The 24,598-nt window shown below is 32.3% G+C and overlaps 4 protein-coding genes and 2 non-coding genes across 7 annotated transcripts; 3 read left to right on the forward strand and 3 right to left on the reverse strand.

Moving 5' to 3' along the window:
* Window positions 1–174: 174 nt before the first annotated feature.
* LOC107430695 (uncharacterized) lies at window positions 175–5,301 on the reverse strand. Of its 2 annotated transcripts, none has more exons than XM_016041565.4 (3): window positions 4,702–5,301; window positions 905–3,618; window positions 175–796 (listed from the first exon to the last, which is right to left on the reverse strand). In XM_016041565.4, exons 2-3 carry the CDS (start codon window positions 3,470–3,472, stop codon window positions 518–520), a joined length of 2,847 nt encoding a protein of 948 aa, XP_015897051.2. In that variant the 5' UTR covers window positions 3,473–3,618; window positions 4,702–5,301; the 3' UTR covers window positions 175–517. The 2 variants fall into 2 exon arrangements, with proteins under 2 accessions (XP_015897051.2, XP_015897052.2); XM_016041566.4 differs by lacking the exon at window positions 4,702–5,301 and adding an exon at window positions 4,519–4,672.
* A 2,630-nt stretch (window positions 5,302–7,931) lies between these two features.
* On the forward strand, window positions 7,932–10,387 carry LOC107430692 (7-deoxyloganetic acid glucosyl transferase). Its single transcript, XM_016041559.4, has 2 exons — window positions 7,932–8,598; window positions 9,031–10,387. The coding sequence occupies exons 1-2, from the start codon at window positions 7,968–7,970 to the stop codon at window positions 9,972–9,974; spliced, it is 1,575 nt and encodes a 524-aa protein (XP_015897045.2). The 5' UTR covers window positions 7,932–7,967; the 3' UTR covers window positions 9,975–10,387.
* Window positions 10,388–16,641: 6,254 nt separating this feature from the next.
* On the forward strand, window positions 16,642–18,748 carry LOC112493452 (7-deoxyloganetic acid glucosyltransferase). The gene is made up of 2 exons (XM_025079390.3): window positions 16,642–17,300; window positions 17,634–18,748. The coding sequence occupies exons 1-2, from the start codon at window positions 16,790–16,792 to the stop codon at window positions 18,554–18,556; spliced, it is 1,434 nt and encodes a 477-aa protein (XP_024935158.3). The 5' UTR covers window positions 16,642–16,789; the 3' UTR covers window positions 18,557–18,748.
* A 2,086-nt stretch (window positions 18,749–20,834) lies between these two features.
* LOC112493496 (small nucleolar RNA snoR27) lies at window positions 20,835–20,930 on the reverse strand. The gene has a single exon (XR_003057978.1). It is a non-coding gene; the product is annotated as a small nucleolar RNA snoR27 (small nucleolar RNA).
* Window positions 20,931–21,027: 97 nt separating this feature from the next.
* Window positions 21,028–21,118, reverse strand: LOC112493491 (small nucleolar RNA snoR26). Its single transcript, XR_003057973.3, has one exon. It is a non-coding gene; the product is annotated as a small nucleolar RNA snoR26 (small nucleolar RNA).
* Window positions 21,119–22,323: 1,205 nt separating this feature from the next.
* LOC107430693 (7-deoxyloganetic acid glucosyltransferase) lies at window positions 22,324–24,387 on the forward strand. Its single transcript, XM_016041562.4, has 2 exons — window positions 22,324–22,952; window positions 23,342–24,387. The coding sequence occupies exons 1-2, from the start codon at window positions 22,463–22,465 to the stop codon at window positions 24,289–24,291; spliced, it is 1,440 nt and encodes a 479-aa protein (XP_015897048.3). The 5' UTR covers window positions 22,324–22,462; the 3' UTR covers window positions 24,292–24,387.
* The last annotated feature ends 211 nt before the right edge of the window (window positions 24,388–24,598 follow it).

Below are 24,598 nucleotides of genomic sequence, written 5' to 3' on the forward strand. Positions count from 1 at the left end.
TTATTATTTCAATATAGTTTTTTATCAATGTTTTTCTTACATTATACTCATTGTAGTTCTTTGGAAAATATATGGCAATCATAACATACTTATTATTTTCTTTGAACATATATGAAATTAGAGAAATGGCAGACTTTATTCAGATCGACACACCTGCTTGAGCATGTTTAAGTATTAATTCTCTAAAGTACGCTTCAGCTTCAAATTTTGAATTTCTGAGTCGTGTATATTCGTTGAGTTTATTTTCCTTTTTTCTTTACAAAGGCAGTTCTAGTACTGTAATACAACCAACAGAATTACAATGGTGTTATACACATCCTTTGCCGGAACAGTGACTTTGGTACAAGGTTCTTCCATTGCTCCTGTATAGAATTTATCCATTTGCAGAATTACAATGGTGTTATACACATCCTTTGCCGGAACAGTGACTTTGGTACAAGGTTCTTCCATTGCTCCTGTATAGAATTTATCCATTTGCAGACCATGATGGCTAATCACAACTAACCTGACCAAGAACTTAGACTCTTCCGACTGGAGAGAGGGGTGGATTTGTTGCATACTTTGCAGGCACTTTGGCATGGACTATATCATTTCCATCCAAATCTGGCTCCTTAAAAGCTTTTGCTTCGGACATGTTAGTTGCATCTGACAGATCTGAAGGTTTCTGACTGCTCATAGCCACTATGCAAATGAAGAATGCTTGTAAGTGAGTGATTGATGCATTGAATTCGATTTTGTAAATCCCCTCCTTAAGTGGCACCAAACTGAAAATTGGCCTGTCTTGTTGTGCTTCTCCCTGAATTGGACAAAACAAAGGTGTAAATTGACTGAAAAATCACCAAAAATTATGCATGAAGATCGTGCTCTGAGTGATTGGGAAAAAAAAGAAAAAAAAAAGCATTACCTGAACAAAAAGCTCAAGACAATCTGAGGTTGGGCTGGCTTTAAATGTTTTGGATATTTTAGAGCATTTATTCCTTTTGGAAAGAACACGAAGTTTGCAACCAACATCCCAACCTCCACAGTCACATAATCCTCCAGATTTCCATCGGTCAAGTAATGGTGAAGGTTCACCTTTGTTCGGTGTGCTATGATCACCACTTGGAAGTATGACTGTGGTACTGTTTGAATGTTCATGTTCTCCCAAGTTGTAAGAGCATTGATCCTCCGGCAAACACTTCTCATAGCCCTTCTCCATCAAATTTTCATCACTCTGCTGGTTATCATGGATCGTGTTTTTGCTTGGGATCTTGACAACAGCTGCTGCAAGCTCTCTGTTTGGCTTGAGCTTTGGCGATTCTTGATCTGCCTGTTTTAGCTCAACTCCCACCAAAACACACTCTCTTACCAAACAATGGCTAGAGTCCTGGCCACATGTATCAGAGAAACTAGAGTTGGAAACCTTCATCTTACCAACAATGTTATAGACAAAGTCACTATTCTTCCCTCTACTTCCTTGATTGATCCAGCCACTGTTCTTTCTTTTAATCTCATTAACAAAGTAAAAAGTATAAATTTGGCCTGAACCATCCTTCCCAGATGATGAAAGATTTTTCATCGTTGTTGCAAGAATGTTGCTGTTGTTGTCAACCTCAAATTTAAACAGAGGGAGTCCATTCTTTATTGTTAAATGCAAAAGAGCTTGAACCCAAGATGCCTCATGCTTCATATCCTGAGATGGCTGTACTGGCACAGAGCTTGAGGAATTAATCAAGCTTCCCTTAGGTGGCAAAACAGCTTCAGAATGATTGCGTCGATGTGCTTCCTTATGCTTTAATATTGGGTCTAGTAGCCTTCTTAAAGGACTGGACCTAGCTCTGTTATGGCCATTTGCCTTCTCTCTATTTGGGAAATCCACACAATCAGAAGCACTAGAATTCACAGGGCCAGACTTAACACTGACATGTGTAGAGTTTAGCTGTGGAACAGCTGAACCCTCTTTAAAACTGAAACTTCTTCCCATCCGGCCTAAGCTGAAGCTCAATCGACGAAGGGGAGATGGATTTCTGCCCTTTCCAACTGCCATCTCATAAGTTTCTTGACCTAATGTCTTTGAAGTGTCAACAAAACTTAAACTCCTTAGCCTAATGTCCAGCTTGCTCCTTTCTGTACATTTACCTTCATATATCAGATCTTGTGACTTATCTGAGAACTGAAATGGTTGAGATGCAACAGAAGAAAGCTCCATGCTCCGATGATTAATCAACCTATTTGGCATAGCATCTGATGTGGCATTGGACTCAACATAGAGCAGAGGACACGAGTGTGGGATTTCAGAACAGAGTCTTGCAGAGTTGTTCTCCTCAGTAGAGAAGCCATCTGAGAATTTATTTTTATTTGATTTCGTATCATTCTTGTCCACTATTCTACTATGTTGTGATATCTGCAATACCTCTGCAGATCCTTTCTGGGGAAACTTTTTGGGTATGAGAGCAAAAGCATTCTTCCTGCCAGAGTGATGTTGATGAGCTGCATCAGTTTCTGGTTCATGCAAATTCTCCACAATCTTTTTAGTTTCAAAACTTCCAGTACTCTTCTCTTCCTCTCCAAGTGAGATATCGCCACTTTCCTGTTTTGATGCCAGGGCTTCAGATTTTGAAACGAATTGTTCTCTAGTTTTTCTCTTGATATTCTTTTCTACCAACCCTCCCTTGGTATTCTTAGCTTTGCCATCAGATGAGTTTATACTTTCCTTTGGACCAGGTGAGGCCCCACAAGTTTTAAATTTTTCTGACACATTTCTCATTTGGGGTGTGATCTTCTGATCTACATCTATAGTCTTCTCCCGTTCATGAATTACGCCTGAGTGTCCTTTGCCAAAAGACTTGAAGCTCTGCGAAATTTTCTCTCCAATAATGGTATTCTTGGAAGCATTTTCTAAGTCCTGAAAACGTGCATGTTGAGCAGAATGTTGGGAAGAAAGCTTGTCCTTACGAGATGACACAAGACTAGAACAATGTGAAGAATGTTGCTTGTTCAGTCTCTGTCTCTCAATTTGAACTGCACTAGAGGATGCAGATAACCCAGTGCTCCTATTCAATGATGAATTACTTGTACTGCATGATGCAAGTGTGCTATCTCTTTGTGTGGGATACTTATGCTTGGTCTTCCATTTCTCTAGCTGAGCCCAGTCTAGAACTCCAACATTAAAAGCCTTCTCTTGGAGATTTTCTCCTCTATCATCATGCTGGAGATAACCAGGCAAGTTTGACATGTGTTTGACAAGCTCAACATGTTTATCTGCACTCCCCTTCCTGTTCTGCCTATGCTGATTCCCTGAGGATTTTTTGGCTGCATCTCGCGTGAATTCATAATGCAGATTACTGTGCGATGGACCGACATGGTTTTTCAATTTCAACCTGTCCTGATGCTTCAGAACTTGGTTTGCATGGGTTGAAGCAACCGTAGTCTTCTCTGTGTTTGAGTCATTCTGCTGTTTAGAACTATTCTTCAGCTCTGAACTGAATCCCATATCACCAGCACTGCAGTAGGTTCTAAAAGATCATCAGATGAATGCACACCGGATTGCTTGCTATATTTAAAGCTTCAATTGCACATGTTAGGTGCCAGCGCATGGTGAAAACAAGGTTCTCACTAACTCCTTCTACAAGACAAGATCTGAAAGAAAATTTACACAGGTATGAGCCTCTTTAACCCAAAAATAATTATCATTAAATCTACTTTAAAGCACATTAAAGAACAACTTCCAGTTGAAAGATGAAGGCCTCATTACTTCAAGTTCCAGCAAACACATAGCTGAATTCAGTCAATTGCAGGAACCTTATTTATTTATTTATTTTTTTCCTCAACAAAAATAAATGAGAAACATTCTATTGGTCTATCAAAGAGCTATAAGTCGAAGTACGCTTTCAAACTGTTGAAAACATGTGTAACAAGAAGAAACAGGAATCAATTAATATTTCAAAACAACTCTTCCAGTTGAAAAGACTTTCGCCACAAATACATTCCCGAAAGAGAAAAAAGGCTTGTAACAAAGTGAAAAAGGAAACGAATTTAGCTCACATAGGCATAACAGAGAAGAATGTGAAAGACTCCAGCTAAGACGCTTTATGAATCTAATACTTGAGCATAAAAAGTGATTGTGATACAGCTTTATTAATCCAAGTACTCTTCTGATCATGTTGCAACTAAAAAATTACAGGTTTATACAGATTCGGCTTTATGCTTAGATATTAATTTCTATTTACTTTCCATATATGTGAAATTTTGCCTCAATTCCGAGCAATTTTCTCAGACTCTGATATGTCCAAGCATTGGTAAAGATTGAAAACAATATTACGCATAAAAATCGCATTAAATCTTTAATAGAAACTCACAGATCTAAACAAAACTCACACCAAAAATAATCAAAGAAAGAATAAAGTTCAAGCAAGGAACAACTTTCAAGCCGAGTTTACTCGCCAAGAAAACCGAGGGAAACGAGATAGAACGAAAAATAAAAAAAATGCAGTCTCAGTACAATTTCCATGTACGGAGTCCCTCCGACACGAAAACTACCTTTCCTTTTTCCAACTCAAGAAACTCAAATCAAACTATTACACAAGAAGTCGCCATTTCCATTTCCTATTATATTTTCTTCAGGTTTCTCAGCAACCAAACGGATCACAACCAAAAAATATGAAAAAAAATGCAATGCATTATCCAAGAAAACATAAAACCTTCAAAGATTAAAAAACGTACCTTATCAAGAAAGTAAAAAATAATGCCGATTTATATGACGGAAACTAAACGAAACGCTTCGATCGGTCCCTACAGAGATCCGAAACGTAACCTTCAAACCGACGTAGATTATAGGCAAAGAAAAGAATTAACGCCGAAAAAGAAAAAAAGAAAAAAAAAAATTAACCGAAGGTTTTCAATCAATGTTTCTCGACATTAGTGCTGGCGCGTTTATTATTGTTATTATTTCTTATTATTTTCTTTCACTTTCTCGGGAAACCGGAGGGAAAAAAAGAATCAGCAACCGGACTGACAAAGAAGAAGGAGACAAAAAAAGGTGAGGTTTTCAGAGGACGCTGACTCGCAGTCTGTGTGTGCGAGAGTGTGAGTGTGAAGTGTGAATTGTGTGAGTGTTGTGTCTGGAGAGAGAGACAGAGAGCGAGTGAGTGAAGGTGATCTCTGCAAGTATTGCGTGGCCCAAAAGGATGACAAGGACGGCTTTAAGACGTGAGTCGAATAATAGAGTTGGCTATTATTGGGACCCACTATGCGGCTTTCTTTTCTTCCATTTATCGAATCCCGAGGGGCTGAAGATGTGGGGCCCTAATGGTTTGACTGCGTTGGCGTCAGCGGCTCCTTTGATTGGGGCTTGGCTTCAGTTTCTGCTGTGCTTGGCTTTTTATTATTATTTTTGTTCCTTTTTTTTTTTTTTTTTTCTTTGTTCTACTGTATTTACTTGGACTTTTTTCCTTTCGATTCCCGGGCTTTTCTCGTGGCTATTTACTGGGATAATATATAGCAGCCAAATTGGAAAATTTGGACTCCCTTACCAAATTAGAGTTTACCACGTGGAAGTAATATTAATAATTCTTTTTAACAATTATTTTGAGGTAAAAGTTTCAAATCGCAAAATCTGATATGATTTTTTTATTAGTTTTTAATATTGTATGAAAATAGAAAATTCAAATTCAATATTATTAACAATTGTTAATAGTGACGTTTAAATTAGAAAAATATAAGGTTAAATTCTTTTTGGGTTTAAGGTTTTTTTTTTTTTTTTTTTTGGGCCATTTTTCCATTTATCTTTGAACGTTCCTTACCTTTTCGGTGTCGGAAATAAGCCAAAAGCCTGATTTTGGAAAATATAAGACCCTAAAAAAAAGAAAAAAAGAAAACTTGATTTATGAAAATTATGCTTTGGAATCGCTAGCCATTCTTTACCATAAGATTATCGATGTCTAAATTTTGGGGGAAAAAAAATTAGTACTATTGCTTTTCTTTTTTTGTTTTGTTTTTACTTTTTGAGTGGTGGGGACAAAACTATTGCTTTTTATTTTCTGTTTTCTTTGCTTCATTCGTTGTCCTATTCCAATCTTCGCACGCATTCATATACCTTTCACCTTTAACAAAAAAGCATTGTGGGCTATTTTTATTTTTCTTTCAATCCCACAACAAAAAGCTGGCAACACAAAAATTCTCAGCAAATAAAAAAATTTACTATATATATATATTTATAATTAAACCCTGATTCTTTATAAAATTTTTAAAATTACACTGTTGGCTAAAAATATAATAACATTATCAAGGTCTTTAAATTTTTTTAAAAAATATTATTTATTTGTCCATTGTTGAGGTTTTGTTTTGATTACTTTTTCTTAATAATTATAATTATTAATCATTTGTTGAGTTAAACCAACAAAGAAGTTTTTTTTCTTACTTTAAAATAAAGTGATAAAATAACAATTTTATTCTTACTTTAAAATTTTTATTATTTGAGATCCATTAACCATTAATTTTTGCAACCATTTTTCTTCTAAAAGAATTATTTTTCTTTTCATTTTAAGAAAAATAACTTAAAAGTAGTATTCTTCGTGCTTTTTAAAGTGATGGTCTTAAAAAAATATATATGAATTCTTAGTGATAGGGAGATCCTAATCTTAAGCATTCATTTAAAACTTTATGCAGAAAAATAAACAAATAAAAATGATGATTACTTTTGAATGCACCGTATAAACTGTTAAAAAAATAATCACATACAATTTTAACAAAATTTAAATTGTCTTTATATGATATTTTCAAAAATATTTATATGTAATCATTTATGGTTTTAAAATTTATTTTATGAATAGGATTGTATATATACATAACTTTGTCTTTGGAGGCTAAAGATAGATATCCAAACTTTGTTAAAGGACAAAGAGAACATATCTTAGTAAAGTATAAAAAATGATATATAGAAGTAAAGATTTAAAAAGCTTTTTCCAGCTCCATATTCTCTATATATGCTTATTAACTTTATAGATGCAAAGTTAATTTTATTGTGTACGTGGCCTTTTTGTTTTTAGGTAAATAAGAATTTTCTTCAAAGCAGATTAACAGGATTTTTTATTTTTATTTTTTATAATAGAAGATTTTACTAATTGGAGCCAAAGAAAAGCATCCTGGCTTACCAATCAACTAAAGAAAAATAAACCAAAATATATTGGTCCTAATATTTTACAGTTGATTTCTATTCTTTGTGGCTTAGCTAAACATTTAAATTTTCTTTAAGAAAATTCCAGGAATATTCCATCATAGAACATGCCGAAGGATCATAATAGAGAGCTGCTAACACAAATGGGGCTGGTCTTCTGTCTTCAACGTTGTAATTTAACCAAATACTGGTGATGATTAAATGATTTTATCCAGAGGTCGAAATGCTAAGTTATAAAACTAATATCAGATTACGAATTCAATTTGTAGTTCTGGCCCCTTTTTTTTCAAAAAAAAAAAAAAAAAGAAAAACTCAGCCAATAAGAAGAAAAAATTTGCTTTTATAAGTGTCGCTCTAATTGCCATCATCCATACATTATTTTATTTATTTTATTTTTTGGGGTTCATGGAAAGCTATCATTCATACCTTTGTTAAGACCATGGGCTCTCAAATCACGTTCCTTTATTATAAATTCAGCCGAAAAAGACGTGGAGATCCAAGTCCATAACCCAATGGGCCTGAGGGCAAGCTGTCTTACAATCAAGGGTGCCTTTGTTGGCCCTTTTTTTTTTTTGTTTTTTTGTTTTTTTTCAATAATATATATATATATATATATATATATTATACTTTTGAAAAGTAGTACATTAATGAAGAAGGTAGATATTTCAAATTTCTTCATAAATGTTGATTCATGACATATATATAGATACAATCATTTAAAAGAAATTAGATTCATATGAAGTGGGGTATAATTTGAAAGTAGCACTATTAATGAATCCATAAAATTGGTCCCAATAGATACTACCAGGTTTTAATGAGAATACAACCACCACACGGAAAGAGGAAAATTGGCAATCAAACAGAGAGATTAACCTTGAGGAAAAAGCACTGCCAAGCAATTTGTACATCCTTTTTTCAGACCAAAAAGATGGAGATAATAGAGAAACCTCATCATGTAGTTGTTCATCCTTTTCCAGCTCAAGGCCATATCAAACCCATGTTATGCCTTGCACAGCTTCTTAGTGAAGCTGGCCTTTACATCACCTTTATCATCACCCACCATATTCACAAGCGCTTAGCAGATTACCTCCCATCACTCACCGCCCGATTCCCAAATCTCCATTTCCAATCCATCTCCGACGGCTTTCCCGATGATCATCCACGAAAAGTGAATTCTGATTACTTCAATGAGATGAAGATAAAAACCAAGCCGCATTTCAAACAAGCTGTGGTTTCCTTAGGATTGGAGAGCAGTGACAATCGTTCGTCCCGGCTACGGCCTGCAGTGAGTTGTATCATAGCAGATGGATATTTGGTATATTCATTTGATGTGGCAGAGGAGTTGACACTTCCCATTTTCACATTTGTTTCCCATGGTGCTTGTTTCTTACAAGCATATTATTGCATCCCAACTCTTATTCAACAAGGTCACCTTCCTTTTCCAGGTGAGCTTCACTGTCACACCAAAATTATTTACCATAGGGGATGTGATATAAAATGTGATGTTGTTATTTTAGTTCATTTATAATAAAATTATAACATAGCGCATTTGCCATTTCACTTAGTCTATAGCAATTAGTTATCAGTTTTGCAATATTCACTTAGTCTATAGCAATTAGTTATAAGTTTTGCAATATATATATATATATATATACATATATGGATTTCATATTATTGATTATAATAGCGATGATTTTAATAGCGATGTTCAATATTTTTATATGTTAGATAACATGTTATTTGATGTTTTTATTATTATTATTAAACAACATATTATCTGATATTAAACACTCACGTTATAATAAGTACGTAAGATTAATTTTATAAATTATATATATATATATATATAATATGACAAAAATGAATTTGATTTACAGATGATGACATGAATCATGAAATTAAATGTGTGATCGGACTCGAAGGCCTACTACGACGCAAAAATTTGCCTTCTGTATGTATGCTTAGAGAAGTAGAAAGCCCTGTGTTTCAGTCCGCTGTCAATGATATCCTAGGCATGAATCGATCTTCCGGTGTCATAATCAACACCTTCGATGAACTCGAAGTTGAATGCCTCCCTCACGTAGCCACCCACTTTCACAAAGTTTACACAGTCGGACCTCTTCATGAATTCTTGAATTCTAGAATCGGAAACTTTGGCATCCAATCTCATGCTTCTCTTTGGAAAGCAGAGCAGAATTGCCTTCCTTGGCTTGATTCACAGCCATTGAAATCTGTTCTTTATGTAAGTTTTGGAACTTTGACCAAAAGATCAATTTCTCAATTGCTTGAAATTTGGCATGGTTTGGTAAATAGTGGACACCCATTTTTGTGGGTGATACACTCAGATGTTGTATTGGATGAGGAAAGAGAGAATGTGATGCCTGAAGAACTTCAAAAGGGTGCTAAAGAAAATGGGTATATAGTAGATTGGGCTCCACAAGAAGAGGTTTTGGTCCACAACTCTGTTGGTGGGTTTTTGACCCATTGTGGTTGGAACTCCATGTTAGAGAGTCTCATGGCCAGAATTCCTTTGATCTGTTGGCCCCACTCAAACGATCAGAATCTTAACACTGAATTTGTGACCAAAGTGTTGAGAATTGGGGTTGAATTGGAGGCGTCTGATAGGTCGACCGTGGAAGCAACAGTGAGGACACTGATGGGAAGTCAACGGGAGGAGTTTCAAAGGTCAGTGGATAAAATTGCAAAATGTGCACAGGATGGTATTGGACATGGTGGATCTTCAAATCACAATTTAGAAATGCTAGTCAGAGATATCAAGATGATGCAACTGAAGAGCCAAGAGCATCACCGGAAAGCGTGAAGATTTTCAAGACAAGTTACAATAAAGTCTTTCAACTTTTGTTGTCTATTTTGTTATTTTTCATAACATCATTTATAATTTTTATATTTCTGATGATGTGGCACTTAATCCAGTGTATTTAATGCTGGAGAGTCAATTAATATTGCTGACTCTAAGACAGATTTGGTGCCTATGGGTAATAGCTGAAATGGCATAAGGCTGGCAGCAATACATAAATGTATTTTGTAGTGTGTGTAAAATGTGGTGTGTATGAGAGTTAGGGTGAACTGAGCAACTCTTTATAGTTAGGGTTGTTTAGAGAAAATGAGCTTCCATTTAGCTTTTACTGTGAGATGCCAATGATAAGCTTTTTATAAGCTTAAACCTGTATTCCTCCTAAAGTTTAATACAATTTATACTTCCTTGGGTGCCAATGAATGTGGGCTGTTTTATTGAAAGCTAAACCACGTAAATCTTGTGTGTTTGCTTCTCCATTGCATCTTATTTTTCTTCTGTGTTGCTAGTTTGGTTTGTGTTTGGTATTTTTGTCTTGCTCTGTTATTTGTTTGAGTGTTAAATCTAGCTGCTAAAAACCTTACAAAGTTATTAAATCATTAGCCATTAAAGTCTAAATTGGGCATTCTTAAAGTATCTTTAAGAGACTATTTCAATGCCTCATACTTTTTATTTTAAAAAGAAGAAATTTTAAAGAGTCCAATTTCATACCAAATATGAAAAATACAATTCATTTCTAATTTTTAATACTAAATCATTTTAACTTAAATGTAACATAAATTTTTATACCATAATTATAATATTTGAGACATAATTCATATTAAAAAAATAATATAAATAGAAAAATAAATATTTATAGGAAAATTGAAAGTAAAAATTATTGTTGTAAAAACCTTTAAAATTCACTTTTTAAAAATGCTCGTTTTTTCAAGGTCACTCAAGTCATTCTAGGAGGGTTGGGCCTAAAAAATGACGGGTTCTAAATCCACAACTAGCATTTTTTGGTGAATAATACACAGCCAGCATTGGCTTATATATTTACCTCAATTTTTATCAAATTAACAAAAACTCCGAACTAGGGAAATATAAATTAATAAAACCTAGTAGTCACTATATATCAGAAAATACTGCCACGGAATGTTATCAGTGGTCTTTTTGGCGGTGGGAATGTGAATGTCATCAGAGATCTTTTTGGTGGTGGCTGCTTCTAAAGTGGAACAGAAAGGTTTATAATTGAGTTCCTTTTTCATTACCCAGATATTCAGATTCTTAATTATTATCATTATTATTTTTTGACATTTCTTCTTTCAAAATTTTAATGTTTATGGTAACAATTATAAAGAAGGTAAATATTTTGAATAAAATGTGATTCACGAGAATACAGTCAAAATCATATTAGGTGCATTCATATAATGCAATATATATATATATATATATATTTTTTTTTTTTTATATCAAAAATGGGGATACTATAATATGCGTGTAAGAACCGGCCATAGGCATGAGTTAAAATGTTTCTGTTTCAATCAAATTAATGGAAAGGGGTAGTTCAGTTGTCAAATATGCATAAATGAACCCAGAAAATGAAGTTTAAATATCCTTTGAAACAATTATTCATAAATATGAATTCGTAATTAATGGTGAAAGTGTAACTTAATTATGAATTATTAGTACATGATATTCATAAAACCTAGCCATTTATTTAATATTAGAATCTTAATTAACTAAAGTTACATTCTCAAAAATTACCCCAAAAAAATAAAAATAAAATTACATCCTCAAAAAAATTCCCATTACTCCTTGGGGTACCATAGTGTTAAGACACAAATATATATGGGATTTCCAAAATATGAACATTGTCACATGCTTATGTCTAAGGAGTACGGATGTTGGAAATTTTCTCCCCAGCACATTCTTGGTATCCGAAAGTAGAATTTTTCCAAGTGATTCGAAGATCCAACATCTCCAATACTCTCCTCAGCACATTTTGCAATTTTGTCCTCTGATTTTTGACATGCCTCTCTTGTTTTTATTTTTTTACCCATCAAAGTTTCTATTGTTTTCTTTATGGTCAACCTATAACTCCTCCAATGCAATTCCAATTTTCAACACTTCTGTATGCCAACCAATTGAGAATTAATATATTGGTCCTCCCACGTCAGGCCAAAAAAGATAGCATTCACTCCAAACCTGTTCTTGTGGAGCCCAACCTTTAGTAAGGGGATCTTTTTTTTATACCTTATGTTAGTAAATTTTGAGATTTATCTAATGTAAAATAAATTGTAAATTAAAGATCAATGTAAAACATTTCAAAATTTAAAGATTTAATGTACAATTTAGCCAAAATAAAATGCAATTAATCCTCCAAATGATATCTCCATGAAAAGTAATAAATTCTGCATATTATCTTTTTAATAACAACACCCATACCTGATACATTTTGTATTCTTAGCATCAGTAGCCCAATCTATTTCAAAAAAAAAAAAAAAAAGAAAAGAAATAAAGAGCCCATTTTACATTAATCTTGGCAAATCGATCAGAAGGATTTCTTCCAATATTGTAGGAATTACCTTCACCAGATTATCTTGCGAAAGTGGCGGTCAAGAAACCCATATTATTTTCTTCGAAATTCAGATTGCTCAATATAAATTAATTATTTGGTCTGTTTTACCACTAAGTCATTGTTTGGATCACCATGAAAAGAAATCAACAAAGCTTCCTCGTGTTCACTTGTAATTATTTTTATTGATTTTCAATTTGAATATATTATTGCTCATATCACATGCTAGCTAATATTTAGAATTTTTTTATTGTGTCTTGCCGTTTAGGTTGATTAATTTGCCTATAATTTAGGATTTGTTTTTTTTTTTTTTGAAAACCTATAATTTAGATTAATGAGAAATTTTCTCTAGTAGCTTATGATAAGCTTGGGTAGCCCATGTTTTCATTTACGAGTTTGACTCGTATATAAATGGAACTAACGTTAAACAAGATATGAAGCTTGTGAATTGATATTGAATAATAAATTAATGAAAATCATCATGAATAGTTTGAATTTATTATTTATAGTTATTTATATAAAAATTATATTATAAATTTAAACATATTAAATATTTATAATATACAAACAATTTCTTTTTCATATTTTAAATTTATAAACTCATTAAAAATAAATTAGTTTTAAAATTTATTTATAAAATAAATAGAATTTATTAATTAAAATTTTTATTTTATAAAAATAAATGTTTAAGTTTTAAAGTTTTTATATGGTACAAACCGAATTAAACTAAATTCAAGTTTTTAATAAATAAATCAAGCTGAACTTGGATCCTCTTAAAATCATACGAGCCAAATTTAATAACATCAATGCTCGGCTCGTTTGCATCCCTATCAATGTGTTCCCTTGTATATTATTTACAACCACCAGTACGGAGGATGAATAAGGTAGATATCCACAATGTTCACACTAATTGTTGAATGTTTCAACTACCACTTCGCTTGTTCTATTTTCAGCCATTTAATATTTTGTGATCAATCTATTCTTTCCCGCATTTATTCCAAAGCAACCAAATGAAAACAATTTTCAGCCATTCGATATTTCTTGATCAGTTTGTTTCTGTCCCGCATTTATTTAAAAGCAACCAAATAAAAACCTTTCTAATAAATGCATGTATTAAATTATTGAAAGTAATCTTGATAAATATTGTTTGACCCGTTTCTGTCAATGTACGCTTTGAAATTTATGATGTTTTCACGTTGCATCACAACCTTAGTGACCCAGGGACCTTTGTGTTCGATTCTTGGCAATCCCTCAACTTAAACTCAAACCTTTTGAGATTGATGTTGTTTTAACATAAATGCAAGCAGCGGCATATGTGGTAAAATCACTTTATGATGGGCTAGTAAGGGGTGCAATTGCTAAATTATAGATAACAATAATAATTTACATCATTTATTTTTATTTTTTAATACTAAAATTTTAATATGAGAAAATGAACTTAATCATGGAATATAAATTCAACTAAATTTAAAAAAAAAAACAATTGATTATCTTTTAAAATATATATGTGTATCTATTTACAAGGCCCACAATGGTGGGCTTGCACACCCATGTTACGATAGGTAAAATAAGTATCATGCATTTATATCGCATTTATATCCGATAGTACAAATTGATTAATATTCAAATATAAATGGACGAAACCCACCATACCATAGGCGTACAATTCTACCATAGGAAATTTATATATATATATATATATTGTAATTTTGCTACAGAATAAAATAGTGCTTCTTATACACACACATATATAATCAGAACAGCTTGCTAAATTCACTATTTTGAAGTTTGATGGGAAAGGTCCTAAGATGGGAATGGAGCAATTTCAGGTTGTTCATCCTTCACCACTTCAAGGCCATTTGCACACCTATGTTATGATAGGTAAAATAAGTGTCACACATTCATATTGCATTTATATCAGATATTACAAATTGATTAATATCCAAATATAAATGAGCAAAACCCACCATACCATGGGCATTAAGCTTTACCATAGTAATATATATATATATATATATATATTGTCAGAACAGCTTGCTAAATTCACTGCTTTGAAGTTTGATGGGAAAGGTCCTAAGATGGGAATGGAGCAATTTCATGTTGTTCATCCTTCACCACTTCAAGGCCATATCAAACCCATATTATGCCTTGCATAGCTTCATAGTGAAGCTGGCCCTTACATCACTTTTCTCATCACCCACCATGCTCACAAACGGTTAGCAAATCTCCCCGCTCACACTACCCAAATATCCATTTCGAATCCATCTCATATTGTTGTACTGACTTTTTATTAAGTACTATAGCTCTCTAGTCATGCACGGTTGGTGATTTTTTTTTTAAAGCCACTATTTTCTCTACAAATATTGAGAACTCAAATCCTTCGTCCCCAGTATTAGGGAAAAAAAAAAAAATGAAAATCATGCATGATTTATGGAAATATCATTAATTAATAATTTGCCTACATTCCGCATTAATATTAGATATCATTAATTTAATCTCATCATTCTTTAACTACCAATTCCTTGGTATTATAATTATTTCTTCGTACTGTTTACAAGCACCAATACGGGGATGGATTAATAGTTTACCTTAATCAAAATTAATCGAGACTCATATTAGCTATTAACAATATAACAACAATACCACGTATCAACCATCTGATCTTTCCACATGTATTTATTTATTATTATTATTTTTTTTTTGGCAAAAACATGTTTTCTTTTCTTTGATCCATATGCTTTTTGTTACAAAAAGAATATATATACATATACATAAACACACGTATACATATATACAGGTATGTGTAACAGCAAATCGAAATTTTTTTTTTTTTTTTAAACTTTGGCACTTTTATGCCCCATGTTTAATGTCAGAGTTGGTCGTACTCATGTGTGATCTCTTATTATTATTTTTGCTAAAAGTGTGATCTGCTATTATGATAGGAATTATAACAATAATTAAAGGCTTAATTTATATTTCATTCAGATTGTACAACGGATGATTGAATTTAAAATGTTTTACTTAAACTTTTCAATTTATAATTTATTTTATATTAGTTTAATTTTAAAATTGACTAACAAAAAAATTAAATATAGAAAAAAATTAACTAGTTTTTTTACAAATTAATAAGATAGTTTTTTTTTTAAATTTGGAAATTGAGAAAATTAATTAATTTTTAAAAATTTTTAGATTTAGCGTTAGTTAAATCAAAAATCAAATTGATGTGAAAAAAATTGTAAATTGAAGGTTCATGTGGAATATTTTATGTGGAATATTTTTAATTCGAAAATCCAATTTACAATTTGATTAAAATATAAGATATTAAGAAGCAAAATTAAATTCTCTATAAAAAGTAATAAATTCCGCATATTATCTTATTAATAACAACACGCACCCCGAGACACTCCATATTCATACCCTCAATAGCAGCCCAATTTTTGTTGGCTTGCGAAAGTGGCGGTCAAGAAATGTACATGGAAATGGAAAACTCGCTTCCCATGGGCTATTATTTTCTTTGAAATCCAAATTGCCCAAAATAAATAAATTATTTGGTTCGCTTTACCAGTAAGTCATTGTTCGGATCATGAGAAGAAATCACTAAAGCTTCAGCGAGATCACTTTCTCTTTATTTACTTGGACCATGTATTCCCTTGTATTGTTTGCATACACAGATACGGGTATAAATTATAAGGTAACATTCACATCACCTATTAAATATTTCAACGACTAGTCTACTTGTTCCAAGTGTCATTTGATATTTCTTGATCTACATTTATTCAGAAGCAACTAAATAAAAACCTCGTAATAAATGAACGTATTTAATGCAAGCAACAGTACATTTGGACATACATAATTAAATATTACAGAGCGTCACAATACATGACATGCCTGTATGTGGAGTACAAGGGCACACATGGGCCAAGAAAATACTGACAAATTAAATTAGTAAAATGTAACCTAAATTTTCGGCAAAATAATTAGTCTAAACGGCAAGACCCAAAAAAAAAATCAAAATATTAGCTAGCGTGTGACACGAGCAAATAATAAATAATATGGAAACTTAAAAGATATTTATTCTTATGGTGATCCAAACGATGAGATTTGCAGATGAACCAGAAAAAATAATTTATTTATATGTTGGGCAATTTTGATTTCTAGACCCCTGCGTCGATATCACTCTTTCAACAATATATATATATATATATATATGTATTTGGAGTAGCTGTTGTATAACTAAGAGAAGTTAAGATTGAAGTTTGAGATGGAAGGCTCTAAGGTGAAAATGGAGCAAGCTCATGTCGTGATGTTTCCCTTCATATTGCAAGGCCACATAAAGGTTTTGTTAAGCCTTGGAGAGCTTCTAAGCGAAGCTGGCCTTTATGTCACCTTTGTTAACACCCACCAAAACCACAAGCGCTTAGCCAACCTCCAAGCCCTCACAACCCATTTTCCAAACCTTCATTTCGAGTCCATCTCCGATGGCCTTCCCGACGATCACCCTCGAACCCTTTTTCAGGATTTCTTCGAGGGGATGAAGACCAAAACTAAGCCAAACTTCAAAGAGCTTATTGTCTCTCTCAACAAAAAGTCCGAGAATGGTTTGTGCCCACCAGTCACTTGTATTATTGGAGATGGAGTTATGTCTTTTCCCATTGAAGTAGCGGATGATCTGGGGATTCCTATATTTTCATTCTATGGTACTAGTGCTCGTTTCTTATGGGCATTTTTCAATATCCCCAAGCTCGTCGAAGAGGGGCAGATTCCCTTTTTTGGTAATTTTCACGCATGCCTGCATTTACCTATATATGTATGTTTGTAAGTACATATATCTTTCAGTTCCACTTCCCAAATTTACTTGGCCATTTCTATTATTATTATATTTTGCTCATACTTGTTGGACTGCTCTTTGTTTTTAGCATTTTAAAGTTACTTCTACTGAATTCAACTAATTATTAGCAAGACATAACTATTTTATTTTTTAATAATTTTTTAAATACAAAATATATAAATATCGTATTATATTCGCATCTATAAAGTTGTAGGTTTATTTTTTTATTTTTTAATTTAGAATTTGTTGTAACAATAAAAATTATTATTATTTTCAGATGACAACATGAATTATAGAATTCATGGTATTCCTGGACTCGAAGGCCTATTAAGGCGTAAAGATTTACCGGAATTTTGCGCTCTAAAAGAAATAGACCACAATATGATTAATTTCTTTGTTGAAGAAACTCTTGCCATTACTAAAACTTCAGGTCTTATATTCAACACCTTTGACGAATTGGAAATTGATAGCGTCCAAAATGTTGCTACCAAATGTAGCAAGCTCTACACAGTTGCACCTATCAATGCTCTTTTGCAATCTCAAATTGGACCTCGAGCTCAGTCGATTGCGTCACTCGGTTCTCTCTGGGATGTGGAACAAAATTGCATAAAATGGTTGGATTCACAGCCGTCAAAATCCGTTGTCTATGTGAGTTTTGGAAGCATAACCAAATCCTCAATTTCTCAGCTAAAGGAATTTTGGCATGGACTGGTTGATAGTGGTCACCCATTTTTGTGGGTAATAAGACCAGGTGCTATATTAGATGAGGAAGTGATTCCAAAGGAGCTTGAAAAGGGTCAAAAAGAAAGAGGTTATGTAGTAGATTGGGCCCCGCAAGAAGAGGTTATGGCTCACAAAGCTTTAGGTGGATTTTTGAACCAAAGTGGCTGGAACTCAATTTTGGAAAGTATTGTGGCTGGAGTTCCAATGATTTGCTGGCCTTATTCGGGCGACCATTTTATTAATTGTCAATGTGTTACTAAAGTTTGGAAAATTGGACTTGAGCTTGGAGATTGGGATAGGTTGACCATAAAGACAACTATAAAAGAGCTAATGGGAAGTAGGAGGGAGGAATTTCAGGAATCAGTTGATAAAGCAGCACAATGGGCTAAGAATTGCATTAGCAAAGGTGGATCTTCCAGCCTCAACTTAGAAAAGCTTATTAAAGACATCAAAGGCATCAAGGAAATCAAAGTTTAAAGGTTCTGAAATAAAATGTGCGACCTGTTGTTTCAATTTACCCTTCTTATATTTTCTGTTGAAAAAATATTTGGTAGTTAAGGTCTTTATCATGAATTTGAAATGTACTTGTTTGAGCATCCGTATGAACAATTGTTGTATTGGTGAAATAAAATAGAGTAATAAATAACTAAACCCTTTACATCCATATAATTTTTATTTATTTGATGTGAAATAGTTTTAATGGGAGAAGATTTTTCTGCTTCCAAATTATAAATGGTAAAAATATTTATAAATGAAAAAACTTTTACTATTGTGATTTACACCTCGTTTCAAAATAGATGAAAGGCTACTAGTTGCGCTTTTACGTCTTAAGATATTGCTTTCTAGTGTCTTTGTTGACTCACATATAAACTTTATCAAAACAAGGCAGAGTAGGTTTCGTATGACTCCATCAAGGTATGATACTACATATATTTAGCTTCAAATTCAAAATTTTTTAGGCCATATAATTTATCTATTTGAGTTGAATAGTAATCCTATAATATATTTTTTTAAACGAATGAACTATTTATTTTAAGTTTCTATTTACAATATAACTTTATAAATATCTTTTAATTAGGCTCAAAAAAATAAACAAGTCGAGCATTTATTATAATTTTTATGTCAATTAGTTTATTTCCATTTATGAACTTCATAAAAATAGTTTAGATCTGCTACTCTATTAGAATTTTAATCAAAAAACCATGCTAACGTCCCTATTAATACTTTTATTTTTTATATTGCAGAAAAAAAAATATTTTTTAGGACCTTCCCCTTCAAAACTTTGAAATATTATCTTGGTTCGGGTTCTTTTTTATTATTATTATTTTAATGGTAAACCTTGGTTAGTTTCTATGGCAATTTTTTTTTTTTAATCGTTGCTTGAACCTAGGACCTCACATATGGAGGAAAATGTCCTCCTGAATTTTCGTTCAAATTTCAATCTTCCCCTAATTTTCTTTTGTAAAAGCAGTTTCCCTCTTTATATACATTTAGCATGATGTCAATACGCTCCCTCCTCAAATTTTTCATTAGAATTTACCAAAGTTGATTGGCTAGTATCTATTGATTGTTTAATATATCTAAATCAATTTTTTCAAAAAAAACCAGCTTAATAATGGTTGAAAAATAATATGGAGAATATATATATATATATATATATTTTTTTTTATTCAATCTTTTCTGACAATTTTGTTTTCAGAAAAAAAATTAGAAATATTTTATTTATAAAATCAATCAATTTGATTGTTAATCGGTCAATTTCATTTAACGAAAAATAAATAAATAAAAATGGAGTAAATTGATATTATTCCAAAGTTTTCTAAGAAAAATTGCTTTTAAAAAACTAGTTTAGAGAGCAAACAGAAACTTGAGTGGTAATTTTTATATTATCATTGTTGAATAAGGTCTCTGCTGATTTACTTATTTATTTACCTGTATAGCTGACCTAAATTTGTGATCCATCTACTATGAAATTAATAAATTAAATTAATTAATTAATAAAATAATACCCTAATAAATAATTCCAAATCTTTATTCATTTATTTTTATTTGGCAGCTGAAATCAGAAGCTACGGAGAAGAAGGTGCCACATGAAACAATCAAAAGAAGGCCACAAGGGTAATGCAAAATTATGTCGATACCAACCGTTCCATGATCTCATTTGACGGAGATCAAATTCTTGGTTTTTTTTCCAACCAAAGAGGCGGAAACTTATTTCAAGTCGTAGACCAATGACCCTCTAAATAAATAATATATATATATATATACACACATAAATAATTAATATATATATATATATATATAGCAATATGTTAATAGGAAAAAAATTATCATACAACATATTTGATTTAAATTTAGAAGATTTTTAATAGCATGTTTATTACTCTTTCTATTGCTAAAAAAATTTATCACATCAATTAGAATAATTAAAAATAAAATTCTAATGATTATGAAAAAGCTTTGTCAAGCTAATATAATAAAAAAGAAAACAAAAACTGTCTAACCAATCTTTTATTTGTAGAGAATCTGATAAATTTGTTATTCAGCAATTTAACCTCTCTCCCCTCTCCTTCTCTTTTAAAACGCCAACTTTCTTCCTCTATCAAAGAAAATGGTTCATATTTTCTTTTCTACCAAACAACTTCCAGCAAATAGTCAATCTTTTACAAATCAATCACATAAAAAAAATTATTAAAAAAAAAAAAAAGGTGAATGAGAATCAAATCCCAAAAGTTTTCAAATTCTAATATAGGAAATTGCATATAGATAATGCAGATTTTGTTATCTTCAAATTCCACTATGGAAAATTTCAGATAGATAACGCAAATTTTGTTAGCATCACTGACACAATAATTCATATCTAAATTAACAAACAAAATAAGATATTCAAACTTTTCAATTCAGAGATCAAAAAACAAATCTCAAAGAAAAATATATATATAGAGAAAGAGCACCTGAAAGAAAATTTTCTCCATGCATATTCTTCATGGGCAATCAAAGTGCAAGGATAACAATATAATAAACTCATAGTGATGCTCCCTGCCAAAAATCTATAAAAGTAAAATCGCAATTTTCTGAATGAAGAAATTCAATTGCGAGAAAAATCTAGAGGAATCCAACGGAAAGACCTCAGGGAGTGCGAAAAATAAGTAATCGCTTAAAATAAAAAACAAATATAATAAATAAAATAACAACCACCAAAAATATAACATATGTTACCGAATTTTCATCAGAACTCATTAAAAAAGAAATTTCAAAAGGCATTGTTTATTTAGAACTTATGCTACATCAACATTAATATCTTCCAATCTCATACCATATAAACTTAAATTAACAAAATTATTAGAACTATTAGAGATGGATTGCCACATATAGAAAAAAATTAACTAGTTTTTTTACAAATTAATAAGATAGTTTTTTTTTTTAATTTGGAAATTGAGAAAATTAATTAATTTTTAAAAATTTTTAGATTTAGCGTTAGTTAAATCAAAAATCAAATTGATGTGAAAAAAATTGTAAATTGAAGGTTCATGTGGAATATTTTTAATTCGAAAATCCAATTTACAATTTGATTAAAATATAAGATATTAAGAAGCAAAATTAAATTCTCTATAAAAAGTAATAAATTCCGCATATTATCTTATTAATAACAACACGCACCCCGAGACACTCCATATTCATACCCTCAATAGCAGCCCAATCTACGTTAATCTCGAGAAATCGATCAGGGAGATATCTTTCAATATTGTAGCGAATTGCTTCCACCGGTTTATCTTTTTTTAGTTGGCTTGCGAAAGTGGCGGTCAAGAAATGTACATGGAAATGGAAAACTCGCTTCCCATGGACTATTATTTTCTTTGAAATCCAAATTGCCCAAAATAAATAAATTATTTGGTTCGCTTTACCAGTAAGTCATTGTTCGGATCATGAGAAGAAATCACTAAAGCTTCAGCGAGATCACTTTCTCTTTATTTACTTGGACCATGTATTCCCTTGTATTGTTTACATACACAGATACGGGTATAAATTATAAGGTAACATTCACACCACCTATTAAATATTTCAACGACTAGTCTACTTGTTCCAAGTGTCATTTGATATTTCTTGATCGACATTTATTCAGAAGCAACCAAATAAAAACCTCGTAATAAATGAACGTATTTAATGCAAGCAACAGTACATTTGGACATACATAATTAAATATTATAGAGCGTCACAATACATGCCATGCCTGTATGTGGGGTTGAGACAGCAAAAAAGAAAAAGAAAAAAAAAGAAAAAAAAAAAAAAAGGCTAACCATCTTTCAATAAAATGCTTTGAAGGCTAACCATCTTGCCAAATACAAGGCTTTGAAGTTTGATAGGAAAGGTCCTAAGAAGGGAATGGAGCAACCTCATGTAATTGTCCATCCTTTACCAGTTCAAGGCCATATCAAACCCATGTTATGCCTTGCACAGCTTCTTAGTGAAGCTGGCCTTTACACAACATTTCTCATCACCCACCATGCTCAAAAGCGCATGGCAAACCTCCCTGCCCTCACTACCCAATTCCCAAATATCCATTTCGAATTCATCTCTGATGGCTTCCCGAAAGATCACCAACGAGATGTGAATTCCAGTTTCTTCAACGATATTAAAATTAAAACCAAGCCACATTTCAAACAATTCCTCCTCTCCCTTAAAAAGAAGAGTGAGAATGGCGCCTCTCCTCCGGTGACTTGTATCATAGCAGATGGATATGTGTTTTATTCGTTTGAAGTAGCAGAGGAGTTGAGACTTCCTATTTTCGCATTTGTTTCCCATGGTGCTTGTTTCTTGCAAGCGTATCATAGTATTCCATTACTTATTCAACAAGGTCACCTTCCTTTTCGAGGTAATTAAGTTGTATAATTAGTTGATAAATTTTGTATTATTCATTTCCCGTTTGTGTGTATATCTATATATATATATATATATAGATTTGATATGGTTAAAAAAAAAAAAAACATAGTAAAAAATTTATGAAAAATAATTGTGAAGAATAACCATTTATAGTTGTTAAATTAATCAAGTTACACAAATTTGATAACTATGTATAGCCATCTTTAAAAGTTTCTCTCTATAAATCTTTCACTTGTATATATATATATATATATATAATTCTTTTATTGAGCACATTGGTTGGATATATTTATCTGAATTATGTGTAATTAACCACAAAGCCACGCCCGGTAGATGAAATTTATATATGGCTGCGCATAATGAGAACACCTTTTCTTACAGATGATAACATAAACTACCAAATTCAATGTGTGCCTGGACTCGAAGGCCTTCTGACGAGCAAAAATTTGCCTCCTGTATGTTTGTTGAATTTAGAAGCAGAGAACTCTTTTTTTCAGGAGCATGTCAAAGATATTCTCGGAATGAATCGATCTTCAGGTGTTATAATCAACACCTTCAATGACCTTGAAGTTCAATGTCTCCCACATGTGGCAACCCACTTTCAGAAGTTTTACACAGTGGGACCTCTTCATGCATTCTTGAATTCTAAAATCGGAAAGGACTCCCATTTGCTCGCATCTCATGCTTCTCTTTGGAAAGCAGAGAAAAAGTGCATCGATTGGCTAGATTCACAGCCATTGAGATCTGTACTCTATGTAAGTTTTGGGACTTTGGCTAGAAAATCGATTTCTCAATTGCTTGATTTTTGGCATGGATTGGTGGATAGTGGACACAGATTCTTGTGGGTAGTACGACCAGACGTTATATTGGAAGAGGAAGGAGAAAATGTGATAATACCTGAACAACTTCAAGTAGGAGCTAAAGAAAATGGATATATTGTTGACTGGGCTCCACAAGAACAGGTAATGGCCCACAATTCTGTCGGTGGGTTTTTAACCCATTGTGGTTGGAACTCCATCTTAGAGAGTATTATAGCTAGAATTCCAATGATATGTTGGCCCCACACAGGTGATCAGAATATCAATACTGATCTTGTTTGCAAAGTGTTGAAAATTGGGATTGAATTGGAGACGTTTAATAGGTCGTCCGTGAAGTCAACAGTTGACACGTTGATGGGAAGCAAAAGGGAAGCGTTTCAGAGGTCGGTAGATAGGATTGCAAACTGTGCACAGGATGGCATTGGACATGGTGGATCTTCAAATCACAACCTGGAAATGTTGGTCACAGATATTAAGAAAATCAAAACAGAAGAGCTAAAGGTTCATCTTTAATATGTTTTGTCTTACATGGAGTGAAGAATCTGTTTGTTGTTCATCAAAGAATGAAGATTTTTAAGCCAGGTTTAATAAAGCTCTTTATTATTATTATTTTGGTTTTTTTGGTTCTACATTTTATTTTTTTTCTTTTTCTTTTTGGTAATAAATATAATTTCACCCATTTTTTTTCCTTATGTCATACTATTTAATTAAAGTATTTCAAAATATTAGAAAAGACCGTGAGGTATTGGACCATTGGTGCGTTAGAACCCCCATAAATAGTACAAGAACGTAGCATAATAATATTCAAGTAGAAATTTTG

Source organism: Ziziphus jujuba, chromosome 6, assembly GCF_031755915.1.
Source record: "Ziziphus jujuba cultivar Dongzao chromosome 6, ASM3175591v1".
Taxonomy (NCBI): domain Eukaryota; kingdom Viridiplantae; phylum Streptophyta; class Magnoliopsida; order Rosales; family Rhamnaceae; genus Ziziphus; species Ziziphus jujuba.